The following is a 27,909-nucleotide window of genomic DNA, read 5'->3' as shown; positions in this document are numbered from 1 at the left end:
TGAAACAATCCCAGCATTCAAAGGCTGGGCCTCTTTTGCAGATGAAGGAATTGAGACTGATAAAATTCAGATGGATCCCAATACCAGCCACCCTCAGGGAAGGCTAAATCTCTCAAGATAAGAGAAACTTTTACAGGAACAAAAGGCCAAAATAAGAATAGGTAGGGGGAAAGACCACCAAAGGTACAACATCAATCCACATTGACAACACTATGGTAATAATAATTATCTGCAGAGAACTATGGGTCAATGTATTTGGAGAACTCACACATAAATTGTGTGCTCCTCTCACTGAAGCAGCCCAAATTCTCTCCCTCAAACCTGTTTTCTATTGTCCTTCTTTTGATAAAATTTCCTTATATCTCTCTCTATCTTTTGAACTTCTTTTCAGTGAAAGTCTGGAAATGGACCTTGGAAACCTCAAGATCAGGACTGACTTTCCCCTTCCCAGTGAGGTAGGTAGGGGAAATAATAAAATCAAGATGGCATTTTAAAAGTTACTCTGCCATTAAACCTAACATAGTATAAAGCATTATGGCCTGACTTGTTTTGTGGGTACAGGAACTGAGGCCTGATGAAGCTCTAACTGGCACAGCACTAGCCCAGAGAAGGCAAGACCCTTCCGAAGAGAAGCTACAACAGGATCAAAGGATTGTAATAAGGACAAAGACACCCCAAATTCTGAACTCTTCATCTTGACAATGCCATAACAAAGGACTCTCTACACAGAAAGTTCATGCGAGGGTATTTTGAGAGAAAAATGCATGAAATCAACTCCACAAAGGTAAACAGGGGGGTCCTCACTTGGGGGACATCTCCATCTAAATATGAATTTAGCTTTTTCTATTCTGGAGAACCCTATATTCTTTCTTGAATACATCATTTTCTTTCTTTCTTTCTTTCTTTCTTTCTTTCTTTCTTTCCTTCCTTCCTTCCTTCCTTCCTTCCTTCCTTCCTTCCTTCCTTCCTTCCTTCCTTCCTTCCTTCCTTCCTTCCTTCCTTCCTTCCTTCCTTCCTTCCTTCCTTCCTTCCTTCCTTCCTTCCTTCCTTCCTTCCTTCCTTCCTTCCTTCCTTCCTTCTTTCTTTCTTTCTTTCTTTCTTTCTTTCTTCATAGTCTCTAAGCAAAATTGTCTTACTTTTATCACCTGTATCTGCCTGAAATTCTTTTCTGTGAGAAAAGGTGAAGCTCCTGGAAAAACCTCGCTAAGATTTAGGTTTGAATTTCTTTTTGTGTAAAGAATACTTCCTCCTGTCTGGGTTTTCATGGCTCCCTGAGAGAAATCCTGGGACAGGAAGAACACATGTGACCCAGAAGAGCTTTGATAACCAATTCATGGAGCTGGTAAAACATCAGGTCAGTATCCTGCTGGTATTCATCACAGACTCTCATCAGTCCTAGATTTCCTTGAGTGACCAGGTGGGTAGAGAGGGAAGCTGTTAACTCCCTTCTCCAGGCTCTCCTCCACAATCCCCCACTTCACACAAGTCACCTATAGCATGAAAGAGCGACCTCCAGCCTGAGCACCATGGTTCCTGGGAACTAGTTTCCAAACCCTGTAGACCAAGTGGCTCTCAGGGTCAGCTTGACAGCTGGTTCCTGGGGTTAATAGGAACTAAGTGTATAGGTGCTGGGGTAGATTTTCCAAGTCCTAAGTCTTCTGGGAATATCTCTGTGGAGGTCAGGTGGGTTTAGCAGGAGGGCAGTAGGTGTCTCTCCTTACTGAGATTACTTCCACCTGCCCCCTGGTTCCCAGGCTTTACAGCAAAGAGAGTGCTCTAGGCCAGGATCCAGGGTCTTTGAGGCAAAGAAAAGTGTAAAACTCACTCTAGAAGCCTTCTTCCAGTTCTCTTGTTCTTTTTCACTGTGCCTGCTTCCAATACTCCTATCCCTGAAGGAAGTCTTGTCATCCCAGGTAAACTGTGTTGGTACATGTGCATACATATGCGTGTGTGTGTGTGTGTGTGTGTGTGTGTGTGTGTGTGTGTCTGTATCTGTGTCTGTGTATTTGTGTACCAGGGTTTGCATCTAACCAGTCTGCAGCAGAGGACAGGAAGGCAGGGACTCAAAGTCATAGCTGTGCAAACCATTTTCCAAATTAATGTGGCCTGTCCTTTATCTAGGACCCAGGAGTTTTCACTTACAGAGACTAAAACCCTCTGGGCACCTGAGCCTAAAATCCTCCTAAGTTCCTGAGTGTTCAGAGAACAGGACAAGGCTTCCAGACAGCTTTCTTCCCAAATGAAGTTGTGCTGGGCCCAACTCTGTCAGCAAGGCACTGTTTCCATGGCAACCCTAGCTAATGAATAGGTATGCAAATGACTGAGAAACCTATTTATCAAGTACCTTTTATGTTAGGTGCTTGTCCTTTGCCAACCTTGGGGTAGAAAAGTGTGGGGTCTTAGGAAACAGTGTGTTTGGCAAAATATTAGGTAAATGTTTTCGAGCTCACCAGGGAAAATAGCTCATTAGGGCCGGGTCCTCATTAGGTGATTTTATCTGCAGCACCTAAGAACAGATCACCTGCTTCTTGTCTCTCAGAGTAAAGGTAGCAAATATCTATGCCATAAGCAGAGACTCAAAAGCTGAAGACCCAGGAGAAGACTGGGGTGTCTGACTCACCCTTCCCTTTCTCAATTAAAAGCCCTAAAAATATAAACACACAAAACCTGGAGGCAGCAAGGTCCACTGGAAAAAAAAAAAACAAAAACTGACTCTGGGGGCTTGGACTGTCCCATGTTTGTCCTGGGAAAGGACTATGCTACTGCAGTGATAAGCAGAATCAGTCTCTCCTGCACTGCAGTTCTATTCTGTTCCCTCAGGAATCATCGTCCACCTAATTTTGAGAGACTGGGGGGGGGGGGCAATTTATTTAATTCTATGTTTCCATCCTCTCATCTGGAAAATGAGAACAATAAGAGAACCTATTCCATACAAGATAATGAATGGGGATTTGACTGGCTGGATTCTCATTCAGAAAAGAGACAGCCGGTCCAAACTAAAATTCATTTTTGCTAAGGCCTGTCACCAAAGAAGACTTCATACCTAATTTCATTGTTGTTTCAGACTCTGACAGGAATGTCACCATAAGGATCAATCTGGAGTTAGCTTGAGTTCATCCGCCTGACAGACCCTTCTGTCCTTCACCAAGGGAAGGTTGCCTTGCTCCAAACAATACAATCTCTTCCTTAAACACCCTCTCTCCACTCTATAAAAACCCACCCTTTTTGTACAGCCACTGAGCTCCTAACCCCTGCTATAAAAGAAAGTTCCCAGACTCATGAAACATTAAAACAAATCAAGTACATCTAAGTTCTTCACAGGATTGAATTTTGTTCAACAGACATTGAACAGACCAGTTCCTTTGAACCATCCAGCACACTTAAAGGGACTCAATTCATGTTTGCTGAAGAGATGAATTCACTGCTAATTCTTTTTTTTTTTTTTTTTGGTTTTTCGGCCACACCTGTTTGATGCTCAGGGGTTACTCCTGGCTAAGCACTCAGAAATTGCCCCTGGCTTGGGGGGACCATATGGGACGCTGGGGGATCGAACCGTGGTCCTTCCTTGGCTAGCGCTTGCTTGCAAGGCAGACACCTTACCTCTAGCACCACCTCACCGGCCCCCACTGCTAATTCTGAATGTGAGGAGCACAGGGTGTGTCAGGCACCAGATAGAATCACTGATGGCTGTGTAGGACAGGACATGCAGGAGATGAAGATGTGGGGAAGTGTGGACAACAGGCCTAGACCTGTATTTTTCTCATATTTGGGCAGAAAATAGGAAAGGGGGTCCAGGAACTGGAAGTATGCCTCCCCCACTAACCAGGCTGTCTGGATGAGTTCCAGCCAGAACAAGGAAGAAGGAGGCTTGCTTGGCAGACCTTACACCCCATTCCTCATTTTTTTTTTTTTGGTTTTTGGGCCACACCCGTTTGATGCTCAGGGGTTACTCCTGGCTATGTGCTCAGAAATCGCCCCTGGCTTGGGGGGACCATATGGGACCATATGGGGGGATCGAACCGAGGTCCTTCCTTGGCTAGCGCTTGCAAGGCAGACACCTTACCTCCAGCGCCACCTACCCGGCCCCCCATTCCTCATTTTTGTGGGCTCAGGGCAACTCTACACTCCATTCTAGCCAAATATCCATCCGAGAACTCACTTATGAAAGTGTTAGTCTCAACGACACAGGCTGTATCAGAGAAGCCAACAGAAACTAGAGGGAAGATGTCAGGTAGGAAGGCAGAGGTCACATCAGACCACGGGTCTCATCTGGACTTTGGAACAAGGGGCAAGTCACAAACTTAGTTTCTTTTCCTTTTTCTTTGAAACCACCAGAGTGCTGAGGAATCAAAGAAACCTAAATTAACAAAATTCCTGCAAGTGAAAAGTTCTTTCTTAGACAGGGAATTGACTGCTCCTCTCAAGGTAGAAGAAAAATCAGCCACCTTGAGCCCAGTTTGACAGCTTCTGGGTGACTAGGTAGACTCAAGCCCAAGGAGACAGGCTAGTCTAGGGGATTGTGTCCCCACACTTCCCTATCCTGAGGGCATGAGCTGAACCACTGCCTGAGCCAGGGGGGTGGAAGTTGGTTAGGAGGGTAGGAGAATCTTCTCCTTGGCCTCCCAGATTTCATGGAATGATGGTGTCAGTGCCCCCCAAGGACCAGAAAAGGTAACCAAAGGGCTGTTGATAACTCAGGAAACCAGGGTTGTACTGGAGAAAGACAAATGTCCAGGAACCAGAAACTGGTTGTTTCAGAAAGTGTGACTGACCCTCAGTTCTGAAGCATAGAGATCTGAGGGATCTCATTAGAGCTCAGACCACAGTCTCTAGTGAAGAGAATGACCCACAGCTGCTTCTGTCTTTGATAGATCCCTAATTCAAGAGCTGTAGGAAAGACTAAATTAGCTCAACTATAAATGAGAAACTAAGACTACCTGGCAGATGTGCTGATATTCTCCAAATGTAAATTTTGTTTGTTTCAGTATCACAGGGTTTCTGTTCAGGTATTTGTTTGTGTACTTTTTTTTACATATTATGCAATATTTGGTACAAGTTTTATGGGAGAAAGAAAACATAACTGGCAAATCCAAAAGGCCCTTTTTTGTTGTTTTAGGGGGCACACCTGGAGGTGGCACTGAAAGGTTACTCCTGGCTCTGTGCTCAGATATTACTCCTGATAGGCTCAGTGGACCATACGGGATGCTGGGGATCAAACCCTAGTTGGCCACATGCAAGGCAAATGCTTCACCTGCTGTGCTATTGCTCTGGCACCCCCAAAAAACTCTTAATAGTACTTAATAGAACTAATAGAACTTAGTAGAACTTCTTAATAGAAGTAGATAGAAGACATAGCCCAGGTACTGTTGTGGCTAAAAGGTAGAGCACATGCCTGGCATATATAAAGACCCAGGTACAATTCCCATCACCACATACCCCCCAATCAAGCACCACCCTATGTAGCATTCACAACAAACTACCACAACAATCAAAAGAAATGAAATGCTCTACATTCTTTAACTGTCAGAGTTTAAATAACTATTAAACAGTTAAAGGATCCAGTGATAAAAATAAAAAAACATCTGAATAAATTAACAGTTTCAGCATACACAGAGGATTTGTAAAAACAAACAAACAAACAAAATAAAAAACCAAAAGAATTAAAAATATTAAAAATTCAATAAATACCATATAAAGAACTACTGGACAGACCTAAAAACTGACTACACAATAAGGGGATTTGTCAATAAAATATATCTGTTAATAGAAAAATAGAATAGAAGGAACATTGAAGATCTGAAGAGCAATACTAAATAGTCTAATAATTGTGCAATTGGAGTGTCTGAAAAAGAAGAGGAGAAATATTTAAATGAAAGCTATTGTACTTTCCAAAATTAACAAAAGAACTTAAAACAGAGATTCATGAGGCTAGACAGTCATCAAGCATAATAAAGGTAGAAAGCCATACCTAGATAGCACATACATTGTCATAAACTTGCAAAACCATAGGTATATTTAGTAGAGGTCTAGGGAGATAGTTCAATGAAATGATATACATGCTTTGCACATAGGATCACCAGATTCAATTCTCAACTTCACATGGTGCCCTCAATACTTTCAGGAGCAATTCTCGAGCATTAAACCAGGAGTAGCCCCCCCCCCCCCCGCAATCACCATTCGGTGTAATTTAAAAAACATTCATTAGAGAATATGAAGCATCTAATAAAAGCTAGAAACATTAAATATAATTATTGATATCTCATCAGACACTATGAAGCCAGAAGAAAATTGTGAATCTTCTAAATTCCAAAAGAAAGCAACCCTTAAACTAGAATCTTTCAGTTTCTTAAAAATGAAGGCAAATACATTCAAACACAACAGTTAAAAGACAGAAATAACACATGTCCATCAACAGATGGATGATAAATAAAATATTCTAGATAAAAACAATGGATATTATCTAGCTAAACAAAGGAATGAAATTATGACACTCGCTACAAAATATATGAACCTTGAAAATAAGTTGAATATACTAAACACAGAATGGAAAATATATAATTTTATGTGTTGCAAATGTAATTTGAACAGAAACCAGAAAACATTGCACATAGATGAAAACTTAATTGGATTTATAAAAGCTTAAATATGTTAATTAAAAGACTATTAATAAGCTAATATGCAAAACTGGAGAATTGGAGCAGGTAGAGCATTTGCCTTACACAAGACTGACCTGGGTTTAATTCCCAGTACTTCATATGACATTCTGAGCCAGCCAGGAGTGATATCTGAGTACAGAGCCAGGAATAAGCCCTATCCACAATTAGAAATGTACCCAAGATGGGGCCGGAGAGATAGCATGGAGGTAAGGTGTTTGCCTTTCATGCAGGTCATTGGTTCGAATCCCGGCACCCCAGATGGTCCCCCGTGCCTGCCAGGAGCAATTTCTGAGCCTGGAGCCAGGAATAACCCCTGAGCACTGCCAGGTGTGACCCAAAAACCACAAAAAAAAAAAAAAAGAAAGAAAGAAATGTACCCAAGATAAACAAATAAAAAGAATATGTAAGATGCTATTAAAAGTTATTGACAAGGAGCAAAGAAGTGTTTTATAAATTATATTAGGGTATGGCTGTATTGTTATATAATTTTTGTCAAAATTCAAAAAGAACACTAAAATATACATCTTATAATATTTGAATCACAATGTAATAAAAATCAAGCTGGCAAAGTTGAAAGAGAATGTAATTAAACTAAATTACTAGCAGAATTAAAATAGATGACTTCTCACTTCAACTGAACTAATTCCACTACCAACTACATCACTAATAGAACTCTCTGAGAAATATAATATTTATAAGAAAAACTGCATAGGAATAAAATTAAGAAAAAAAATCAATAAAGCAAATGTCTAAAACTGAAATTAAAGATTTATATTTATATGAAAATAAAATTTAAAAATCAAGCAAATACATAAATTGAAATGACAAAGCTGATATATTTACAGAATAAAAGGGTATTAAAATATAAAGAATGACAAGTTACATTTATGTGAATATATTTGAAATTTAAAAGAAATATGTACTTCTGAGAACAAACAGAAAATACAAACTAAATCATTTTCATAGATTTCTGAACAATATAAATTCAACACTTAATATCCACTTATTTTGTAAATGTCATCTGGTTTAGTCTCTATGGAAATAAATATGTAAATCTATCAAAATATAGAACTACTGTAAGACCCACCAATACCACTTCTTGGCATCTATCTCCAAAAGAAAAAAATATTAATTCAAAAGAATTTGTGTACAATTATATCCATCACTACCCTTAATACAATAGCCAAGATATAAATGAACCTAAATACCCAAATATGGATGAATGGATCAAGAAGTGTGGTGTGTGGGTATATTTATATACATATAACAGAATACTATGCACCTCTAAGAAAGAACAAAATCAAACAATATGTAGCAACATGGATGGAACTGGAAGATCCTGAGTGAAACCAGCCAGAAGAAAAGGAATAAATATAGAATGATCTCTTTTTTATGTGGAACTTAGAGATAAACAGCAAGTAGAAAAAAATTCCAAAGGCAACACAACAGAAGAACTGATCTACACAATCAAGTTGCTGGGGACAGAAATTCAAAGGGGAGGGACTTGGAGCTTTGGGGAGGAGGTGGGTACACTGATGATAGGTGTGGTGTCAGAATGATGTGCATAAGAAACCATTACTAACAATATTGTAAACCACAAAATCTTAATCAATAAAAATATTAAGAACAAAATGATGTTAAAAGCTTGCCAAAGCTTGGATAAATAGAACCAATGTACCCATAGTTTTATAACTATGTGTGAAAAAACTAAATTTAAAATATAGCCTAATCAAACACAATAAAGTGTTATGAACAAATTTATCATAAGAAGAAAACATCTGGGGCTGAAGTGATAGCACAACAGGTAGGGTATTTGCCTTGCAATGGCTGACCCTGGTTTCATCCCCAGCATCCCATAGGGTCCCCCAAGCCTGCTAGGAGTGATTTCTGGGTACAGATCCAAGAGTAACCCTTGAGCGCTGCCATGTATGGCCCCAAAACCAAAAAAGAAAACATCACTAATACCAAAGAAACAGAAGACTGAAAAAATAAAAATAGAGGAATGTTAGAGGACAACTATAGGGAACAAAGATGGAGATTATAGGCCAGGATCTAGATCCAAAGAGCTCTTGTTTTATATATATATGAAGACAATTTTTTATAAGGAGCTGAAGCAAAAAACACAATGAGAGGGGTTAAAGTTGTATTCCCCCCACCCAAAGTTCTGTTTTCTAGGAACAAAACTCAGAATAAAAATGGGGATTGTGAACTATGGCACAATGAACCCCAACTTGTAAGATAATCTCAGTATCCACCACCATCATTATCCATGATAACCTGGGAAAGGTGTTAGAATAGAGGAAGTGAGACTTCACAGGTGAGAAATATATACATATTTTTTGGGGTTTTGGGCCACACCCAGCGGTGCTCAGGGGTTACTCCTGGCTGTCTGCTCAGAAATAGCTCCTGGCAGGCACGGGGACCCTATGGGACACTGGGATTTGAACCAACCACCTTTGGTCCTGGATCGGCTGCTTGCAAGGCAAACGCCGCTGTGCTATCTCTCCAGGCCCCGAGAAATACATTCTTAAAACCTCACTACTCACTAGAAATAAACTGTGGATAAGTCATAAGCTTCTTTAAAGTATCAAACCCCAAATATAATGGGGCAGCAATCAGGGGATATTAAAAAGAAAAATCTTAAAATATTTATTTTATTTTTAGGCCACAGCCAATTATGGTTAGTGTCAGGGGCAGAGGGAGAGAGACCTTCTGATACAAAGCATATATCTTCTCAAAGCTATCTCTCTGGCCCCATCACTCAAGTACTAGTAGTGTGTGTGTGTGTGTGTGTGTGTGTGTGTGTGTGTGTGTGTGTGTGTGTGTGTGTGTGTGTTTGTGTGTGTGTGTGTGTGTGTGTGTGTGTGTGTGTGTAAAGGAAGAAATAGCCTGTTATAATTTTCTGAGAAGATTTAGGGCTATGGTAAAACCTTCTGAAATAAACAAAACAATGAAGTCTTGCCAATTTTGCATTAAAATAAGTAACTGAATATTGTAACTGAAATAAGAAGCAGAAAATTGTTAAGAGTGACTGGGTACATGGAAACTCATGAAATTGCCAGGAAAAACAAGTACTTACAGTGTAGTTATAAAATGGTGATGTTCTTTTAAATGGAAAACAATAAAAATTGCATAAGGGGAGGATATATTGGTAGCAACAATATATTGAAATTAAGAAAGAATTTTTTTAAAAGGAGGAAAACACTGGATTTTCCATGCTTCATAAAAAAGTCAACCATACTATGACTTATAATTGATGTTAGCAAAAAAGCTCACTAAAATGTCCTGGCCATTATTATCAGTGAAAGGAATGTACCTAACGCACAAACCATTAAGAATAGTGAATGTCTTATATTTATATTACGTTTATATTGTTGTATTTAGATATTAAATGTATATTTACCTTTAAAGCCCCCAAGTTTAGGACTCAAAACAGCTCAGTTGGCTTCCTGCATAGGCTTTGCAAAAGAAGGACTCAGGTTGATCTCTAGAGCTGCCATGAATTCCGTCTCAAGACTCTGTAATGTGTGCCTGGCAACTCTTCTGGCTGTGATGTCCAGCATCACTAGTGTTTCATGGGTTTGTCATATTCAGATGTAGCCTAGAGACACAGTTAAGTGGATGCAGCCTCCAGTGGTTACCACCAAAACAGGTCTGAGCACCTTAGCCTGGGATTTTTTTAACCATAAGAAACATGTCACTGTAGCAACATCAAAGGAAAGGTCCAGGTAAAATCAAATTCTTTTGAAGTTTTTTGATTCCAAAACAAACTTACATCACAATAGCAGATAAATATTAATAATACATGGGAACCAGCAAAAAAGCAAAATGGCAAAATTAAGAGCCAATCAGGGCCCGGAGAGATAGCACAGCGGCGTTTGCCTTGCAAGCAGCCGACCCAGGACCAAAGGTGGTTGGTTCGAATCCCAGTGTCCCATATGGTCCCCTGTGCCTGCTAAGAGCTATTTCTGAGCAGACAGCCAGGAGTAACCCCTGAGCACCGCCGGGTGTGGCCCCCCCCAAAAAAGTTACATAATATAAAGATTATTTGTATGCATACATAAAACCCTAATGTTTAAGAGATAAGAACATAAAATTCATTTTATTCTAGGTTACAAAGAAAATCCTTGCAAATAGCAGGTCCTAGCAAATATTTATTTTTCACAAAGCAATAAATAGAAAATGTAAATGCAAACTAGAAACTTGAAATCCCAGCAACTTGGAAATTACAAAATACTCCCCTAAAATATTTCTAGGGTGAGTTAAAATATAGGACAAAAATTATAAAGAAAACAACAAAGCAATTAAAACTATTTATCAAAGTTGGGAGATAATACTAAAGCTCTTTTCAGTAGAAATTTTTGTCAGAGTTGCCTTAATTATTAAATAATCAAGATATTAAAATTAAAATGTCACTAAAATTGTTTGCAATAACACCAAACAAACAAAACAGAAACAAAATTACAGGGAAAAATGTGAAACTACCCCAAAAGGGCCAGAAGGTATCTCAGTAGCAAAGTGCCTGCCTTAAATACATGAGCTCTGGTTTTGATTCAGCACTGCATAAAACAAATACCTTTTTCCAAAATCATCCCACAACTGAAGTAAAAGGAAATGAAAAATGACTTGGTACTTTATTAGTAGAAGATCTCCTCATCACCAACAGGCCCATGTAGACAATTACAAAGCCCACAACCCAGAAGGACCTTAAGGCTGGACAGATGTAGAACTATGAGGTGTGGTGGAAGTGTGGTACCCACTGTGCTTCACAGTCCTTATGTAAGCTGCTCAACGCCATCACATGACTGCAATGCAATATGCCAAACTTCCTAATATTTTGAGAGGGGGAAATGGTTTTTTTAAGTATGAGATTTCCTGCTTTATTAAGTGATGTGTGCGCCAAAGAAAATATGGTTAAGGCTTGTATTTGGCTGGTAGACTGTAAGTATGCAACTTCCGATTTAGATTACTTCAGTCATCTTGAATCAATTTTAATGTTTTCTACTTTCCAGAAAAATCTCTCTTGCATGTAGATGTTCAAATGTATTCAGACAAATTGTATCAGATTTCATTATATAATATTTCATTATAACAAATCTCTTTTTTATTTCTAATATATATTAATTGTAACTTCCATGCTATTTTTGTCAATTTATTACCTTCCACTTTAAAAGAATCAAATCTCAGGCCTATTCATTAAATTAAAAGGTTCTTGGCTTTACTTTTAATTTTAAATTTCAAGTGGGTTGAGTTTTTAATTCAAATTTCTGTTAATTTCTGGCTTACTGTATTGTAGTAAATGATTGTGCCTATTATTTTCACCCTTAGAAATTTAATGACCTAAATTACATTGATGTTTTGAGATTGTTTAGAAATCACTTATAAAGAAATAAAATGAAAAATGGTGAATAAAAACATCCCCTTGGGCTCCCAAGAACAAAAAGGAGGTTAACAGAGAAGAGGAGGTGAATGCTGGCATGAAGAACTGAGGTAGATAAACTAACACTTCTACAAAAGTAAATATAAAATTCTTTGAAAGGTATAGAAGACCCCTTTTTCTAAAATAGCATACAGTTGCAGTGGTCCTCAAATTTTTGTTTGTTTGTTTGTTTGTTTTGGTGTTTGGGTTACACCCAGTGATGCTCAGAGTTTACTCCTGGCTCTATGCTCAGAAATCACTCCTGGCAGGCTTGGAGGACCATATGGGATGCCAGGATTCAAACCACCATCCTTCTGCATGCAAGGCAAATGCCTTACATCTATGCTATCTCTCCAGCCCCTGTCCTCAAAGTTTTTAAACAGAGGGACAGTTCTCTGTCCCTCAGATAGTTGGAGGGCCAAACTATAGTAAAAACAAAAACTATGGACAAATTCTTATTACACTGCATATATCTTATTTTGAAGTGAAGAAACAAAATGGGAACAAATACAATATGTGGCCTATAGACCGTAGTTTGAGGACCACTGGACTTTATATCATAGACACCTAGTCTGTGTGCACATATTCACTGTCTTCAAATTTTTATTTTATTTAGTACATCTATCTGAACGTGGAAAAGTTGACAGAATATTGTTTTCCCATTAGTTATTTGCTTATTTTATTTTTTCCCACTATATTTCCCACTATTTAGAACTTCTTTGTGGGGGGGTGTTTGGGTCACACCTGGCAGCGCTCAGGGGACCTGAGGACCTGGCTCTACACTTAGAAATCACCCCTGGCAGGCTCAGGGGACCATACGGGATGCTGGGATCCAAACAACCGACCTTCTGCATGCAAAGCAAATGCCTTACCTCCATGCTATCTCTCTGGCCCCACTATTTAGTACTTCTAAAAGTTCTTTCTAAGGTAAAAATTTTGGTATGAATGTGACATTCTAATTAGAAAAATGTTTGAAATATTTAGGTATTATTAGTGTCATTTTCCAAATAGTTGAAGTTTATTTTTTTCTGAGTAGAGCTAGATTGCACTTCCCAGGACAACCTTCATGCCAGGCACAGTCATGTACTTTCTTTAGCCAATTCGATATGGATGTGAATAGAAGAGGCAGAAACATTAAGGTTCTCTTAGTTTCTTTTGTCTTTGCCATCATAAAAGCCCAAATACAAAGTTCCTCTTTACTAGGACTCTGAAGTCAACCTATAATGACACTCATATGAGTTAGAACTTGTAATCTTTGGTGGTAAACCATGGATATTTGGATAAATTATTACTCCAGCAGAATGTGGCCAGTCATTGCTGAAACAGCCCCCACCACCACACACACAATTGATAAACTGCAGAAGAAAGTAAAAACCAATTGCCATAGAAGAAATAGTTCCTAAGACAAAGCTGTGGCTACTTCTCACGAATTATATTAGTAATGACTTATTTAAATAAAACTCCATACTTGTTAGGATGCTCTGAGACAGCAACTCTCAATGTTTTTTGAGCAAAGTTTACCATAAATGATATTGGTAAATGATATTTATGTGAAATGCTACCATAATGTTTTGGGATATAGCAGGTTCTTATCTTTCACAGAATATTCTCACTGGGAAGAATTCCTCCTGGTTTCTGTTTTTCATATGACATATAATACAAGGACGAAATAAACTTCTTCTCAAGTTTTTAAGAATAATTTGCTTATCTCTGACCATCAACAAAGCACACAACTTCTTGCTCATAAAAATGAGACACTGGTATGTTCCACATACCTGAGCATCCCTATTAGTTAAATATCATCTGCAGTTTCCTGGGATGAAATAATTACTGAAATCCAAGCTTTAGAAAAACATGCAGCTCCTGTGATTGATTCTTAAAGTCCTACAGATTTTAGGGGCTGTGGGAGTGGATGGATACCTCTGCACAACCCTGGGAGCCAAAAGAAAGCTCAGGCCTCGAAACCCATCTAAGCTGGTTCCAGAGAACATAAATGGTTCTAGAGTAACTTCTTGAGAATTGCAATTACAAAGAAAACGTCAAATTATATAATGAGGTCTGTGAGATTATAAACTAAAACCATAGATTCAAAAGTCTCTTGTATGACACAGATTAGAAAGACATGTATAACATTAGAAGGACCAGACACTTTGATGGAGATCTTGATAAGATCCAGAAAATCAGCCCAATGAATGCAGTCTCCATGTTTGTATTCAGCCAGCTCCATAAGTTCAACCTATTCTTGAAAGAAATGTAAAAAAAAAATCATTGTTAAATCATGGGTACATCAGACTCACAACTGAAAATGGAAATCTCAGATAGAAATTTGGGCCAAGTCTCTGTCCTGCTGAAGCCACACCAGCTGCACCCATCACCCACAATTGCTGCTTCACCAATGGCCCTGCTTCATCACTCATTTACAGATTTCTGCAAAAACATTAATCTGACCAAAACTCCAGATATGCCAGCATTTGGGCTGACATCACCAGACCATTTTTGGGGAGTAAGTGAATTGTGCCCTCCCCACTATTTATAGCACTTCTAGAAAGCTGGGAGCCAAAACCATGCCCCACAAATACTGCAATATCAGCAATTGTACTTGAAATTTCTGATCTGTGAATTTGGTCAACTCCAAATTTTTTAATATTGTCACCCCTGTAGAAACATTTCTTGGAGGCCAACATGTATTTGAAGTCATCTAATGTTCAGAAACGAAAAAGAAACAGAATGATCAACTAGCAATCAGAGTGTAATAAACCTTCTGACATGAAAAAAAATGATCCAGAAAATCAAGTAATAACATGTTCCTGTTAAGTCGCCTCCTTATTGCAGTAGGCAGCGCGTCAGTCTCATAACATGTTCCTGTTATCCTCTATGTATGTTCCCAATGACAGAGAGCTTGAACCTGAAATCTGAAGAGACCACTCAGCTGAAGTAGTTCCTTGGAAAGAGACACCTGCCTTCCAAACTAGTTCCATCATGTTTCTTTGCCTTAAAACTAGGGACAGGTTTTCATCAGAGCAGGAAGTCCAGGAGGAGAAATTTTAAGAGCATACAGAGTGGCAAGATGTGGCTAATTGACACCAGTGTAAACCTAGGAGGGAGTTAAGCAATGGATTCCAGGGAGTTAAATAAAAGAAACAATATAGTACAGGTTGAGGGTTTATTTCTGTTATTAGCTTGAGTAGCTAAAATTGATTTGAACAATCTGTTTCATAGCTGGAACTATATGCCAACTGTCAATAGGATTAAGATGACAGAAATTTACTAGGAAAATTTCAGAAGAAATTGTTTAGAATGAAAGAAATATTGAGAGAGAGGTATTTGGAATCCACAATGAGTCCACATCCCATGAGGATTTAAAGGTCCCTAATGCAAATAGCAGCCCAAACCACATATGCTTCATAAACTCTATGTCAAGGTTAGGCCTGTCTCATAAGAGACAAAAGAATAATTTTGGAAGTGACAGGAATTTTTTCATCTAGGTAAGGTGACAACAAAGACTATTCACAACAGCCATTGCTAACCAAACTTCCACATAAGTTGTAAAATCTCTAGGAAGTGGCATCCTGCTCTCATCCTCAGAGACCCAGATCCACTAACATCACAGGGAAAAATATATCCACAAGCTCCATGGCTAATATCTCACATTCACTTAATTCACACTAGTGGCCTGGTTGGCTAAGTTACTTGAAAACCCTGTACTTCAATTTTCTTATCTAAGAAATGCAGATCATTATCCAGAAGTTCACAAAGCCCAGGGGGAGGATTTTAATTCAGTGGTCCTCAAACTACAGCCTGCAGGTCACATATTGTATTTGTTTCCATTTTGTTTCTTCACTTCAAAATAAGATATATGCAGTGTGAATCGGAATTCATTCATAGTTTTTGTTTATACTATAGTCTCGCCCTCCAATGGTCTCAGGGACATTGAACTGGCCCCCTGTTTAAAAAGTTTGAGGACCACTGAATTTTTATTGTTAACTAGTATAATTGTTCAAGTCAATTGGGAAGGCTAGTTATCCCTAGTAACCATTTAGCCTCAAAGTCAGATCAAAGGACATTCAGTAACAATTCGCTTAGCTAGAAGGAGTTGGATGCCAACTATGCTTACTGACAAATGCAGATATTTGGAGATACTTTCCTGTAGCTGACCTCCAGAATATCAGCTTTGTAAATTAATTTTCAGAAGTTGTAGGAGGAGTCTCAAAAGAGATAAAGAAGCTGCACTATACAGTAAAGAGGGCCCAAGGAAGACAGAGGACGCATAGTTGGGTTCATTTCTAGTCTCTACAGGTGGGTCCCAGGTAGTGTGTCTCCACAGAGGTGTACACAGATTCTGGGGCTCCAGAAAACAAATACAGAAGACTGATCAGGAAGTGTTAAAAGCTGACCCTGCAGGCCCCTGGACCATAGCTAGAGTATGGGGAAGCTGAGACTCTACTTTCAAGCCAGAGGGTTCATTTCCTTTATCCAAAGTTAGAAGACAAAACTCCTCCAGCCTTCTAGTTCAGACTTACTGACTTAATTCCTCAAGAGCTTGAGATTTTTCTTCTAACCCAAGTTCCTAAGCTGTTGAGACTCCTCTGCTATCCCCTTCCTCCCTTTAAGCATCTATAGTGATCACAGTGCCAAGGAGAGCACTGTGACAGAACAGATTTTCTCAACCTACTTTTATCAAAGTGGTCATGGAGCTACCTCTGGGTGTGACTATCTATTCCTCTCTAAAAGATGGTGCATTACTAGTTCTGAGATGTGCTGGAGAGAAGTTAATGGCAAGATGCAGAGAGAACTTTAGACATGGCCTGCCATGACCTCAGGACAAAAGTCTTCTTTACTACAGAGGCTTATAAAAGAGGAGTAGGGCTGTAAACAAGTTAGATTTCAAGAAAGGACCTTTTCCAACCTGAACAAAAGAAAGAGGTTTTGGCTTTCTGTTTACCTGATGCCATCTGCACTATCAGTGGCTCATATTTAAATGTGGTTTAATTAGCACAATCTGCAGTGCTAGAGTTGATGTGCTAATTGAGCAGTTTAAGCTCTGATGACACAGGCATGTATGCACGCACATTACACATGCTCACATGCAACTGATTCCAGCACTGCAGGCAAATTGATCCCAAGCCAGAAGAACATTTCAAAGCTCGACGACCTATTCTTTGTGCAGCCTTCTGGAAAGCTCCTAAGCTGACTGGAAGGGTGTGGCTTGAGCACTGCCTCCAGGAAACCAGTCGTGCTCTCAGATCCAGAGAGGGTACTGTTACATGTGGACCCAGAAAGACACCCCACTCCCAAGGAACCCTAATGAAAACCTCCTGTGTGGACTCAGGTTACACAGACACATTCAGGCAAATTCCAGCTGGGCCACATGCCCAAGGGATGATCTCAGCATTGGGCAAACTAGCAGGAACTCCAGAAAGAGGAGATGGGTGGGTGCCCAACACACCCCTAATCATAGCTAGCCAGATCGATGGAAGCACCTCACCTCTCTTGCTGTGTTGACACCACTGATTCAGCTCTGTGGGTCCAGAGGAATATCCCATTTTACAGCTTAGAATGAGAAATTCCAGTCCAAACTTTCTTTTGTTCTTTTTTTATATCATCCCCATAAAACTCTGAGCCATACCACAAGTTTCACACCAAAGAGAAGATTCATCAGGCAGGGCCAAGTCTCTGAGGAGGATGCCCAGTTACAGAAGCTGGACAAAAGGATATAATTAGAATCTGATTTTTTTTTCTTTTAACAGAACAGATCACAAGACCCCATTAAGAGAAAGACTCTTAGAGAAGTCTGTCCATAGCCTCTAGATGGTTCCCAGAAATTTCACCCACCAGCTCATTTACAAATCACTTCAAGACTCATGTTTCAGCAACCTGGCTGTATCTCTCTTCATTCTTTCCACACAGCCACTATATAATTTACACAGGTCTCTGCCCTGCAATGCTGTACTGTGTTCCTAGGTTCCCACATTAAAGTAGGGCAGCAACACAAAACTGCAAAGATGATGTACTCCAAAGATAAATAAATGTGTTTTACCTCATGGGAACACCTTGAAATAACCAAAGACTAAGACTTTTGTTAGAAGATCTAAAAGAAATTCTCCACAAGCTTGTGTTTCTGAGTTCTGTCTTTAGCATTTGTAGCTGAGAATAATAAGGTGAAAATTAAACTGATGAAATTAGAAGCTTCCTGGTTTTTTTTGTTTTGTTTTGTTTTGTTTTGTCTGTTTTGGACAACACCTGGTAATGCTCAGGGTTTTACTACAGGCTCTGCTCAGAGATCACTCCTGGTGGAGCTCAGGGAGCCATATGTGGGCCAGGGATTGGCTGTGTACAAAGGAAATGACCTACTCACTATTCTATCTCTTTGGCCCCAAACTTGAAGCTTCTTGCAACTGCATCCCAGATGGAGCTTTGGCCTGAGTCCAATAAGTCCTTTAGATACCATCATTGCAAGAAACGTTGAGAAATCCCGACTCCACAGGAAACGGGACAAGAATGACAGAACTGCCTTGAGGCTAGGAGCACACAATATACCTACAATGACCAGGATGACTAAGGAAGATTCAGGCATTCACAGGAGTAGCTTCTTCCTCTGTCCCAACAAAATTTTATTCACCATAGTGAATTCAGTACTAGTAGCTGGGAACCAGTCTGTAACTATAGTGTGTACAAGGAGAGTCAAACTACAAAATCTTTCTTTCCACACAAAGACATGCAGTAAACAAGTTTATTATTTTAAGGATAGAATTATTTTCTGTAAACATGTCTCTGAAATGATGGTGAGAATCGAGAGAAAACATATGCACATTGTTAGCACTTTTCTGAAATACCAAGCTAGGTCAAGTCCAACTGTGCTGAGTCCGAGTCTATCAGAGTTGTTCAGAACAAAGCCAGGGCAGCTTATCCATCCTGTGCCAGACTTTTAGGGCATTTCTAACAAGAGCAAGGTTTCTAATAGTGCAAGGTTTGCACTGAATGTACATTGACAAAAACAAAAAAAAGCAAAATCACTGAACCCAAAGTCTTTCTGCCAGTGCTTGCCTGTGTTGCATTTCTTCAGCAAAAAGGGGTTGCAAGTGGAAAAATTTAAGACCGAATCCATGGTGGGTGGTATAAATTTCACACTGAGTCAATCAAGCCACAGCAGACTGCATAGTGTACAGTCCCATCTGTGAGAAATGTCCAGCAGAGGCAAAGCCACTGTGGTAGAATATAGATTAGTGGTTTCCTAGGGTCTGGGAGTGTCAGAGTGTTGAGGGATTTAAAAGTGAGAGTTAGCAGGTACAAGTGTTCTACAGAGAATGGTGAAATTATCCTAAACTTGATTTCAGTATTCACTAATCTGAGAATTCCCTGAAAATCACTGAATTTCACAGGCTAATGAGTATATGTTTTTGATATATGGATTCTATTTCAGTAAAGCTCTTCTAATTGATCTACCAGCCTGTCTCCTTTCTCGCTCTGGTAGTTCTAAAACCCTCCCTATAGTCTCCTAGAGCTCTATGGAACATGGTTTGCAAAACTCTGTTTTGGTTCAAATTCTAATCTACAAAAGTAAACCAAGACACAAAGCTTTGGCTTGCTCGTGCCCCTTCAAACCCAAGATCCCAATGATATGCTAGGACTCAGCTTAGGGGAAAGTGGGAAATACAAAGGGCTTACCATCCATGTCCAAGCGCTGCATGATAATAGCCAGCTCCACCTCACTTGGCATGTACCCCAGGGAGCGCATAGCCATTCCCAGCTCTTGCTTGGAGATGAAGCCATTTCCATCTCGGTCCAGGACCCGAAAGGCCTCTCGGATTTCTACAAGGAAAAGGCAAAGAGAACATGGTCACATCATCTGGCTTACCATGTTGAAAAGATCAATTATTGACTGTTGAAAATTCCAAAACTTGTGACAGCAATATGTTAAAACTCTTTAATTTAACAAAAGCATGGTCAGGGATAAAGAGTATGTGCAAGGCCCTGAGTTCCATCATCTGCATTGTTTGAGTACCAAGTGCCAGCTTGTACTCCTGGAAGTCCCCACAGGCCTGACCTTAGTGGCCTGAGCAGCATTGCATTACTGACCCGAACACTCTTGACTGAGCAGCCTTGTTGGCTGAGTAAAGCCAGGAATCTTAAGCACTGTGTGGGAGGCCTAAAGAGACCAAATGAAAGAAGAAAAACATGGGAGTAAGACAAAGGAAGGGAGATGCCATAAAGGAGAGTGAGGCACTAGGAGGCCCACAATCAGATCAGCTCCCAGCAAAGTGTCACTAAGGACACTCAGAGCAAGACAAAGATTAAGTTTCAGCCATGAGAAGGAAACTGTGTCTTGGCTTTGGCAGGGAGGGGGAGAGAATAAGATTCCCCTCTGCAAATATGGATTGCTGCACCCTGCTACTTACTTCAGGACCCCTGTAAACCTCACAGGCACAGAGGAGCTAGTGTCCTGCTGCTTTGATTTCATTCTTCTCATTTACAGTTGTTTTATAGCTCTAAACCACCTCAGATAGATAAGTGTGTCATAAAAGCCCCGAAGACATCTTTCATCCCACTCCAGCAGAGCTGGGGGAATTGATTCTGCTAACAGCAAGGCCTTTTCACTTCCAGGTGCTCCTAAAGCTTTCATCCTTGCAGAGTTGGTTTGACACAGCCCTGGACTGTATGGGGCAACTGAGCACATTCCTGCCACATATACCCCATGACGGGGCTGAGATCTGCTTAAAAATGAGAGGTTACTTATGTGACAACACCAGTCTTGAACAACTTAAGATATCTCCCCAAGAAACACATGCAAGCTGGCTTTGGCACCTGCCAGCATCTATCATGTTACTGCACTGCCCTTGGGTTCTATGCCTGAGGATTTAATAATCTTCTGGGGTCTTCCAAGAGCCTGGGGGACTCCTGCAAAACCCAGGCTACTGTTAAGAAGGTTCAAGCTACTGGAAACTTGCAGTAGTGGAAAATTAGTACCCAGGCAGTGACCCGGACCTATTCACACACTGCTTCTGGAATATTGAGTGTGCTTCTACTAACACCTCCAATCACATCTCCTCCCTAACAGCTTCCTGTTTGTAACTATTCCCAATCCTGCTGTGTCAAGTCACCAGAGCCCAGAGCCTTAAAGCAGCAGAAATGAGTTCTCCCCAAACCTGAAGACTGGGAGCCAAAAAACCAGTACTGTTGGACCCAAGCCAGAGTGTAGAAGGGGCTATGCTTGCCCTAGAGGCTCTAGAATACTTTCCTCAGCCACCTCCTTCTCCTGATGCAGCCAAATTTCCTGGTCTGTGATCAGGGCACCCCAGTCTCCTCTCTGCCATGAAACCTTCCATTTCCCTTTTCTTAGGACACCAGTGGTGGAACCAGGAGGCACCTAATCCCACGAGACTCCCATCTCGAAATGATTAGATACATCAGCAAAGGTCACAGTGGTGGGTTCCAGAGGCAGGACTTGATACTTTGGGAGGTCTTTGTCCAGATGATCAATCTGCCCCATCCAGTTGTTCCACCAGAGAGACCTCTGTTTTATTGCCCAAACCACAGCTTCCTCTCTAACCATGGCAGAGTCCACATCTCACATCATCATCTCTGAAAAATTGTTTTACTTTTTATTGATTGAGGTCTGTGGTTTATAATGCTATTAATTACAGTCTTTTATACATATCATTATAACACCACACCCTTCATCAGTGTATCCCAGGAACCCCAATACCCCTCCTTTTCAATCCCTGTGACTCAATTGTGTGGATCAGTTCTGGTGAGTTATCTTTAGTCCTTCATTGTTTCATCACTCTGTACCTTTGAGACCACAGTCCACATTGTTGCCTGCCTGATACAGATGTCCTGGGTCTCAGCCCTTAGCACAAGGGCTGGTGAAGAGTTATGATTCTCACAGGCTTCTGGCCCCCTGTACCCACCGACACTCAGAAAAGAAATCTTTACAAATAAGGATCTGAAATTCATCCTCAAGACTCAATGAGTTTGCAAGATAACTCTTCCTGTGAACAGGGCAGCTCCCCAGAGAGAAGACCTGTTCATAATCCGGATACCCAGCACCTGGCCAGGCAGATGAGCTCATGAGGTTTGTGGCCAAGGACCCAGGACTGTGTGCTCAAGTGTAAAATGAGCTGGGCTTGTCATGAGGCTCTCTGTGGACCTCTCAGACTCCTTTCTGTGGTTCTGTAGACATTGTTAAAGTGTTTAAGCGAAGAATGAGGAGTCTGTGTTCTCCCTCAGACTCTATTAATCTGCTGCCCAAACACCCTCCTTTTTTCCCACTGCTGATGTAAAAACCATTGCAGTCTGCTGTAAATTCTGAGTCAAGGGGTTTGTCTGTACTTTTAGGCTTTACCCGTCAATAAAACCTGCCCACAACAACACAAGGAGATGTAGGTTTTCTATCAGGTTCTAGAGATCTCTAAAGAGTTCAGAGTTGCTACTCAACTTAAGGCTCTGACACTGAGCAAGGACACTGGAGAGATATGGAGCCCAAGATCAGGCCCTCAGCAGAGGGCATAGAGGTCCCAGAGGCATGCCTGTGTCCAGAAGTCTGTCTCTGTTCTATGACTGTCCAATTTCTCCCATTGGCCTCATAGTCCCCATCTAAAAAATGAATTGGTTTCCCTTCCAGCATCTTCAATCACTCTTTTTGGTGGTAGTGATGGTGGTGTTTGTGGTGGGGTGCACCCAAGTAAGCTTTGGAACTTGGGGACTGCTCCTGAAAATTCTTAGCCTAGCCATGCAGAAAATAGGTGCTGCTTGGCCCCTTCAGTGCTGGAGGCTGGGTCTGGGTCATGTTCTCTGGACATTCTATCCTGTGGGCAGGATGGTACCCTTACCAAACCCTCTAGCATAGGGTGGGACTCTCCAGGTGGCATTTACTGTGCCCATTGGCTGGCAAGTCCTGTATCATTCTTGTGCTCTCCTGTCAACCGAGACCTCACAAGCCAATGATTTGTTTCCTGGATACCCTGGGCATGGGTGGGTAGGGTGCTAGCAGGGGGTTTGACAAATTGGCTTGAAAATCAGGACCTGGGTGGGTGGGCCCACCTCAACCTGGCTTCCTGGATACTACCAGAGTTGCCCCATTCTTGGGCTACTGGACTAATTAGTTAGATCTCAGATCCTTCCAGCTTGAGTCCACCCCCACTCTTTTTCTGTCTGCCGGAGCAGAGCCAGGATGGGCAGCTTAGTTAAATTGCGTCCTTTGAGCCCCCAGGTAAAGCCAACCAATAGTCCTGGTCTGTTTGCAAAGAACATCTGCTCCTGACTTGCAGCTGGAGATGAGGATTTGTGAAAAGGTGCGGGGGCAGGAAGGGGGAAACAAAGCTCACTAACTTGATTTTCTTTCAAAGCAACCAAGAATGACAGAGATAAGTACCAAAGCAGAACTAGATCACAAAAACCTCTGGAGCCTTCTCTTTCCAGAGTAGGAAATCGAGGCAAATGAGTAGCATATTAGAAGGAAATAGGTCTTCCAGTTGGGACCATGTGGTGTGTGCCTTGCGTTATTTTTAACAGCAGAACAGGGGGTGAGAAATATGCCCATAAAATCAGCGGAGACGGGAGCAGACAGCCCTCCGTCTCCGTCTCCGTCTCTAGGCGGCTGGCTCGATCTGAGCTAAGAGGTTCCAGCCACAATCCACATTAGGGACATGGGGACCCCAGGTCATATTTCCAGGAACAGCCTGCAATGTGACATGCTTTTGGCTGGAATTTATTTCTTCATGCTAGTTGCTATGTGTTCCACATAGGTGAGCAGCTGCCTGACCCCCAATCCAGTCTCTCATACATGTCTGATTAGGTATGGGACTACCAGTTTAACCTCATCCAAGACTGAATCCCCATGATGGATGGATGAACAGGACTGTGCCCTGTCGCTGTATGCAGTGAGATTGGAGAGATACAGAAAGACCCATCTTCCAAGAGAGGGTGTTTAGTCACTAATCTCATCTCTCCATATCAAGGCCTGCAGCACCCCAGGAGAAGTCCTCTACCCCCACTGAAGCCAATAGGTATTCTAGAATGTGACAGATCTGCTAGGAATTCACTTGTCTTCCCAGAGATTCACTTCTTTTATGCCAAATTTTTTTTTAGATAACCACAAATATAGAGACCCAAAGCAAAGAAGCTAGAAAAAACACCACAGCAAAATCTCTTAGACTCTGTGATCAAAGCAATGGTTCTCAGACCCTCAGACTGGGGTGGAGACACATAAAGAGGATAATTTTGCTAGTGGTGATGAAACTACTAAACCTTTGGTGATGGAAGTGGCAAGCTATATTTAAATATTAAGCTACTCCTAAGACATAATCTAGCCACAGCCACGGCTGGTCCCATCTGTACCCAGACCCAGTGCCCTTTGGAACCAGGCTTTACTACCATGATATTCAGCAAGGACAGTCATTTCAGCAGGGACAACAGCAAAGGCACACTTTTCACATGACAGATTCACTCCTCAACCCATACAGTCACAGGTACTGTAGATGAAATCCAGATGCCAGCCATAGTCAGGATTCCTTGGCTAATGTTCTGGCCTTGAAGAAGCATCTAACGTTTATACCTCAAGTTAATGAATAAGAATAATATTTTTCCCATCTTAATCCTTGCTAGATGTAAAATTCATTTACATATCTTTAGGAAGAATGTGGGGAATGTTTGTTTTGTTTGGTTTTTTTTGGAGGGTGACTTCAAACTCCCAAGCAGTGAAGGGGTACCTAGGGGCCTGCTATTCTCTGCTAACAAAGCTGGTAGTTCAATGCAAGAGCCCAGGGATGTGATGGTGCTGGGACCCTGTAGTGCAAGGGATTAGCTGGGCCACATCCATCATTATGTTGGGATCTCTGAATATCACTCAGAGATATTCAGAAAATCATGTAGTGGTGGAGATCAAATAATGACACATGCCTTAATCCCTATACTATCTCTCTATTCTGGCTCCTTTTTTGGGGCACACTCTGGTATACTCAAGGGACTATGACATCTAGCCCATAAGCCATACCCTAAGTCCCCAGAAAGTGAACTTTAACAACTCTTCAAGAGCCAGGTGCAGCCTGTGAGAACCCACCATTGAGAATTATCATACCAGAGATGCAGCACAAGGCTAGGCAAGTGATTATTAATCACTAATTTAGAGACATGAGAAATACAATATCCAAACCCAAAGGTCTTTGTTCAGAGGAAACAATAGAGCAGAGAAAGATCCCACTACAGAGCTTTAGAAGAGTTTCACCTTTCCACAAAAGGCAGCAAAGTATGACATAGAGATGAATAGATGAACATTTCTTCATGAAGAGTTGCCCTTTAAACCTGGTATTATACTGGGAGAGCCAGGCAGCAAGTCTCCTCTTGCATTCTAGCAATACTGGGAGAGCTACCATCCCTTTCACAAAACCCCACTAGAAAGCATCAGTGTGCCAGAGAAGCAAGTGAGGGGAGTGGTGGGGTCACATACACAAGTTCTGCCTTTAAAGATCAAGAAAAGAAGGGAAAGGTTGGGAATAGTAAGATAGCAGGGGTGGGCCAAGATGGCAAGTAAAGTGAGTGTGGGGACAGCGAGAGGAAGGTAGGTATGTGTGTCAGGGTGAAGGTGCAGATGGGCACTAGATGTGTCTTACACTTCTGCCCTCAGGCCAGTGGTAATCAAGGGGAGAACCTTGGTCATATGTGGCATCCAGCTTCATTTCCAAGTAGAGTTTCATTGAGACACAGCCATGGTCATGGCTGTCTGATGTTAGGGGTGTCCAATGATGCCTCACAGCACCCACAGCTCAGTGGTGGGGAAATGTAGTCACAAATCCTAAAATCCTCTGGCCTTTTCTAGTTGGTCTGTGAGCCCTTACCACAGTTTATGAAACCCTCAGTGACCTAATAGCATTTATTGATAAATTAGATTGATTTTCCAGCATTTTCTGACACTGATCTGGGGTAACAAGAGAAACAGGGTCTCCATTTGGAGAAAATATGACAAATGTGGAGCTAAGCAACTCTATTGGGAATGGGGAGAAGGGTTCCCTGGAATTTGCTGACTTTCAGGTACTTAGGGAGGGGTCAGCAGTCCTGAGTCTGGGTAATATGGGATTCAGGGACAGCACTGACATTTCTGACTTCTCTGGTGGGATGAAAATCAATGGCATCAATTGAGAAGGTTTTAGGAGGAAAGGGATTTAGGGTTTAGGCTACAGCAGTACAGGCCTAAGTGGTCCCCAAGCTGGTGCTCCTGGCTTCTTGACATTTGGAAGCTGGCAGCTAGAGTCTGGTAAAGGCGATTTGGAAATTACCACGCTAAAGGGAGTCTGGAGTAGAATGGTCATAATTGCTTATAAAGTGCCAGTTCAATCCCAGTGTTCAATTTAGTGTGAATGAGTTCCAATTTAATTGTAATCAATTAGTGTGCAAATATAACTAATTGATTTCAGCAGTTAGTGAACACAGAGGCAAGGAGCTCAGATAGCAAAGGGGGTAGGGCCCCAAAAGTGGGTAATGTACTGGAAGGAGGTTTGAGGGGTGCATCAATAACACAGACAAATCTCTGACAAATGAAGACAGGGTAAAACCATAGAGATGGGGTGAAGAAGGGCTGCTCCACACAATTCACTTGTTTAAGTCTCCTTTTCCAGATTTCTCTTATTTGCTTTAACTGAATCTATTTCAAAACAATGTTCATTTCTTGGTTGGTTCACTTTTTGCAGGGTTGGAAATTGAGGAAAGCAGATTATACTCCCCAAAATGCACCAATGTGGCAGCTTGGAGCTGAAGGTGATTAGCATCTACCAGACTCAAGCTTCCAGGCTCTCTCTTTACCACAAAAAGGGATATGGGAGGGGATGGGGATAAGGCCTAGAGACAAAGAAAATCCCAGAGGTCACTTTTCATGTCAGAAAGACTTACCTGCAGGGTAGTAAACCTTTTTTCTGCCAAGCACTTGCTCTTTCCATCATGCTGTAACTGTCTTCCTCTCCTTTAAAGTCCCAGACCCCCAACCTGCTCTCTAGCTCAGGATGGTATATAAACTCTCACTGCCTAACTACCCAGGAGCCTCAAGTAATTTAATTGTTTTTTTTTCCTCCTGTTAATCTGCCTTATGTCGATTCAATTATTAGACCAAACAACCTAGAAGGGAAGAAGGAAAATGTTCCCTCTGCAGCAAATGTCACAGCAGGACACAAAAGAACCACATCAGAGGGGCCCTCAGTTGTAGAGGCACTTATAGTATTGGTTTGACTTTAATGGACTTGTGTTTCAGAGGCTTTTACATGGCTTGGAGGACTTAAAATTTACCTGAGAAAGAAAAACGATGACTGAAAAAAAGAAAAGAAAATTATACACTTTAGAAATAATCTGAGAGATAAAGGGTGTTGAAGAGAATTCCATCCCTTGATTCAGGGCCCTCTGTGGAGTTGAAAGGTTCTGTTAGGAGATCTGCAGAGGGCCCAATTGATGACTGAGAGCATGCTCTGTGAAAACAGAACTGCACATAGAATCCAAGGTTAGAATTATGGACTGAGCTGGACTCCTAGGTCAGACTCACTCCCCAAGGAAGTACTAAATATGGAAGCACTCAGGAAGCTTCCTTGAGGAAAGTAGGTTGAAGCCTTTGCTTCTTAGGTGTGTTGATATTGTAATGATCATGAAGGAGAGGCTAATGGGTGGACACTCTAATGATCTGGCTGATGACAAGGTGGGGCAGCAGCAAGAATGAATTCTATAATCCATCAGAAGCAGCCACTTCTTTCCAAAGACAGAGAAGGTAGCATGGGAAGGCAGGGGCTGAAAAGAAAAACACTGGGATGGAGGAGAGTCCTTGATAAAATTAAAATAAATGTGTATCCCTGATAATAGGTC

The 27,909-nt window shown here is 41.2% G+C and overlaps 1 protein-coding gene across 5 annotated transcripts in view; it reads right to left on the bottom strand.

Moving 5' to 3' along the window:
* The window catches only part of CALN1 (calneuron 1), a 524,903-nt gene that overhangs the window by 185,580 nt on the left and 311,414 nt on the right, over positions 1 to 27,909 (bottom strand). For 4 of the 5 annotated variants that reach the window (XM_049789555.1, XM_049789558.1, XM_049789557.1 and 1 more), the window contains one exon: positions 19,741 to 19,884. The exons of the other annotated variant lie outside the window; for it this stretch is intronic. In XM_049789555.1, coding sequence (XP_049645512.1) covers positions 19,741 to 19,884 — 144 coding nt within the window. The remainder of the gene's footprint in view (positions 1 to 19,740; positions 19,885 to 27,909) is intronic. 5 annotated transcript variants of the gene reach the window in all.

This window comes from Suncus etruscus, chromosome 15, assembly GCF_024139225.1.
Source record: "Suncus etruscus isolate mSunEtr1 chromosome 15, mSunEtr1.pri.cur, whole genome shotgun sequence".
In the NCBI taxonomy this organism is placed as follows: domain Eukaryota; kingdom Metazoa; phylum Chordata; class Mammalia; order Eulipotyphla; family Soricidae; genus Suncus; species Suncus etruscus.
The sequence above is the reverse complement of the archived record's forward strand: the minus strand, read 5'-3'. Positions and strand labels throughout refer to the sequence as shown.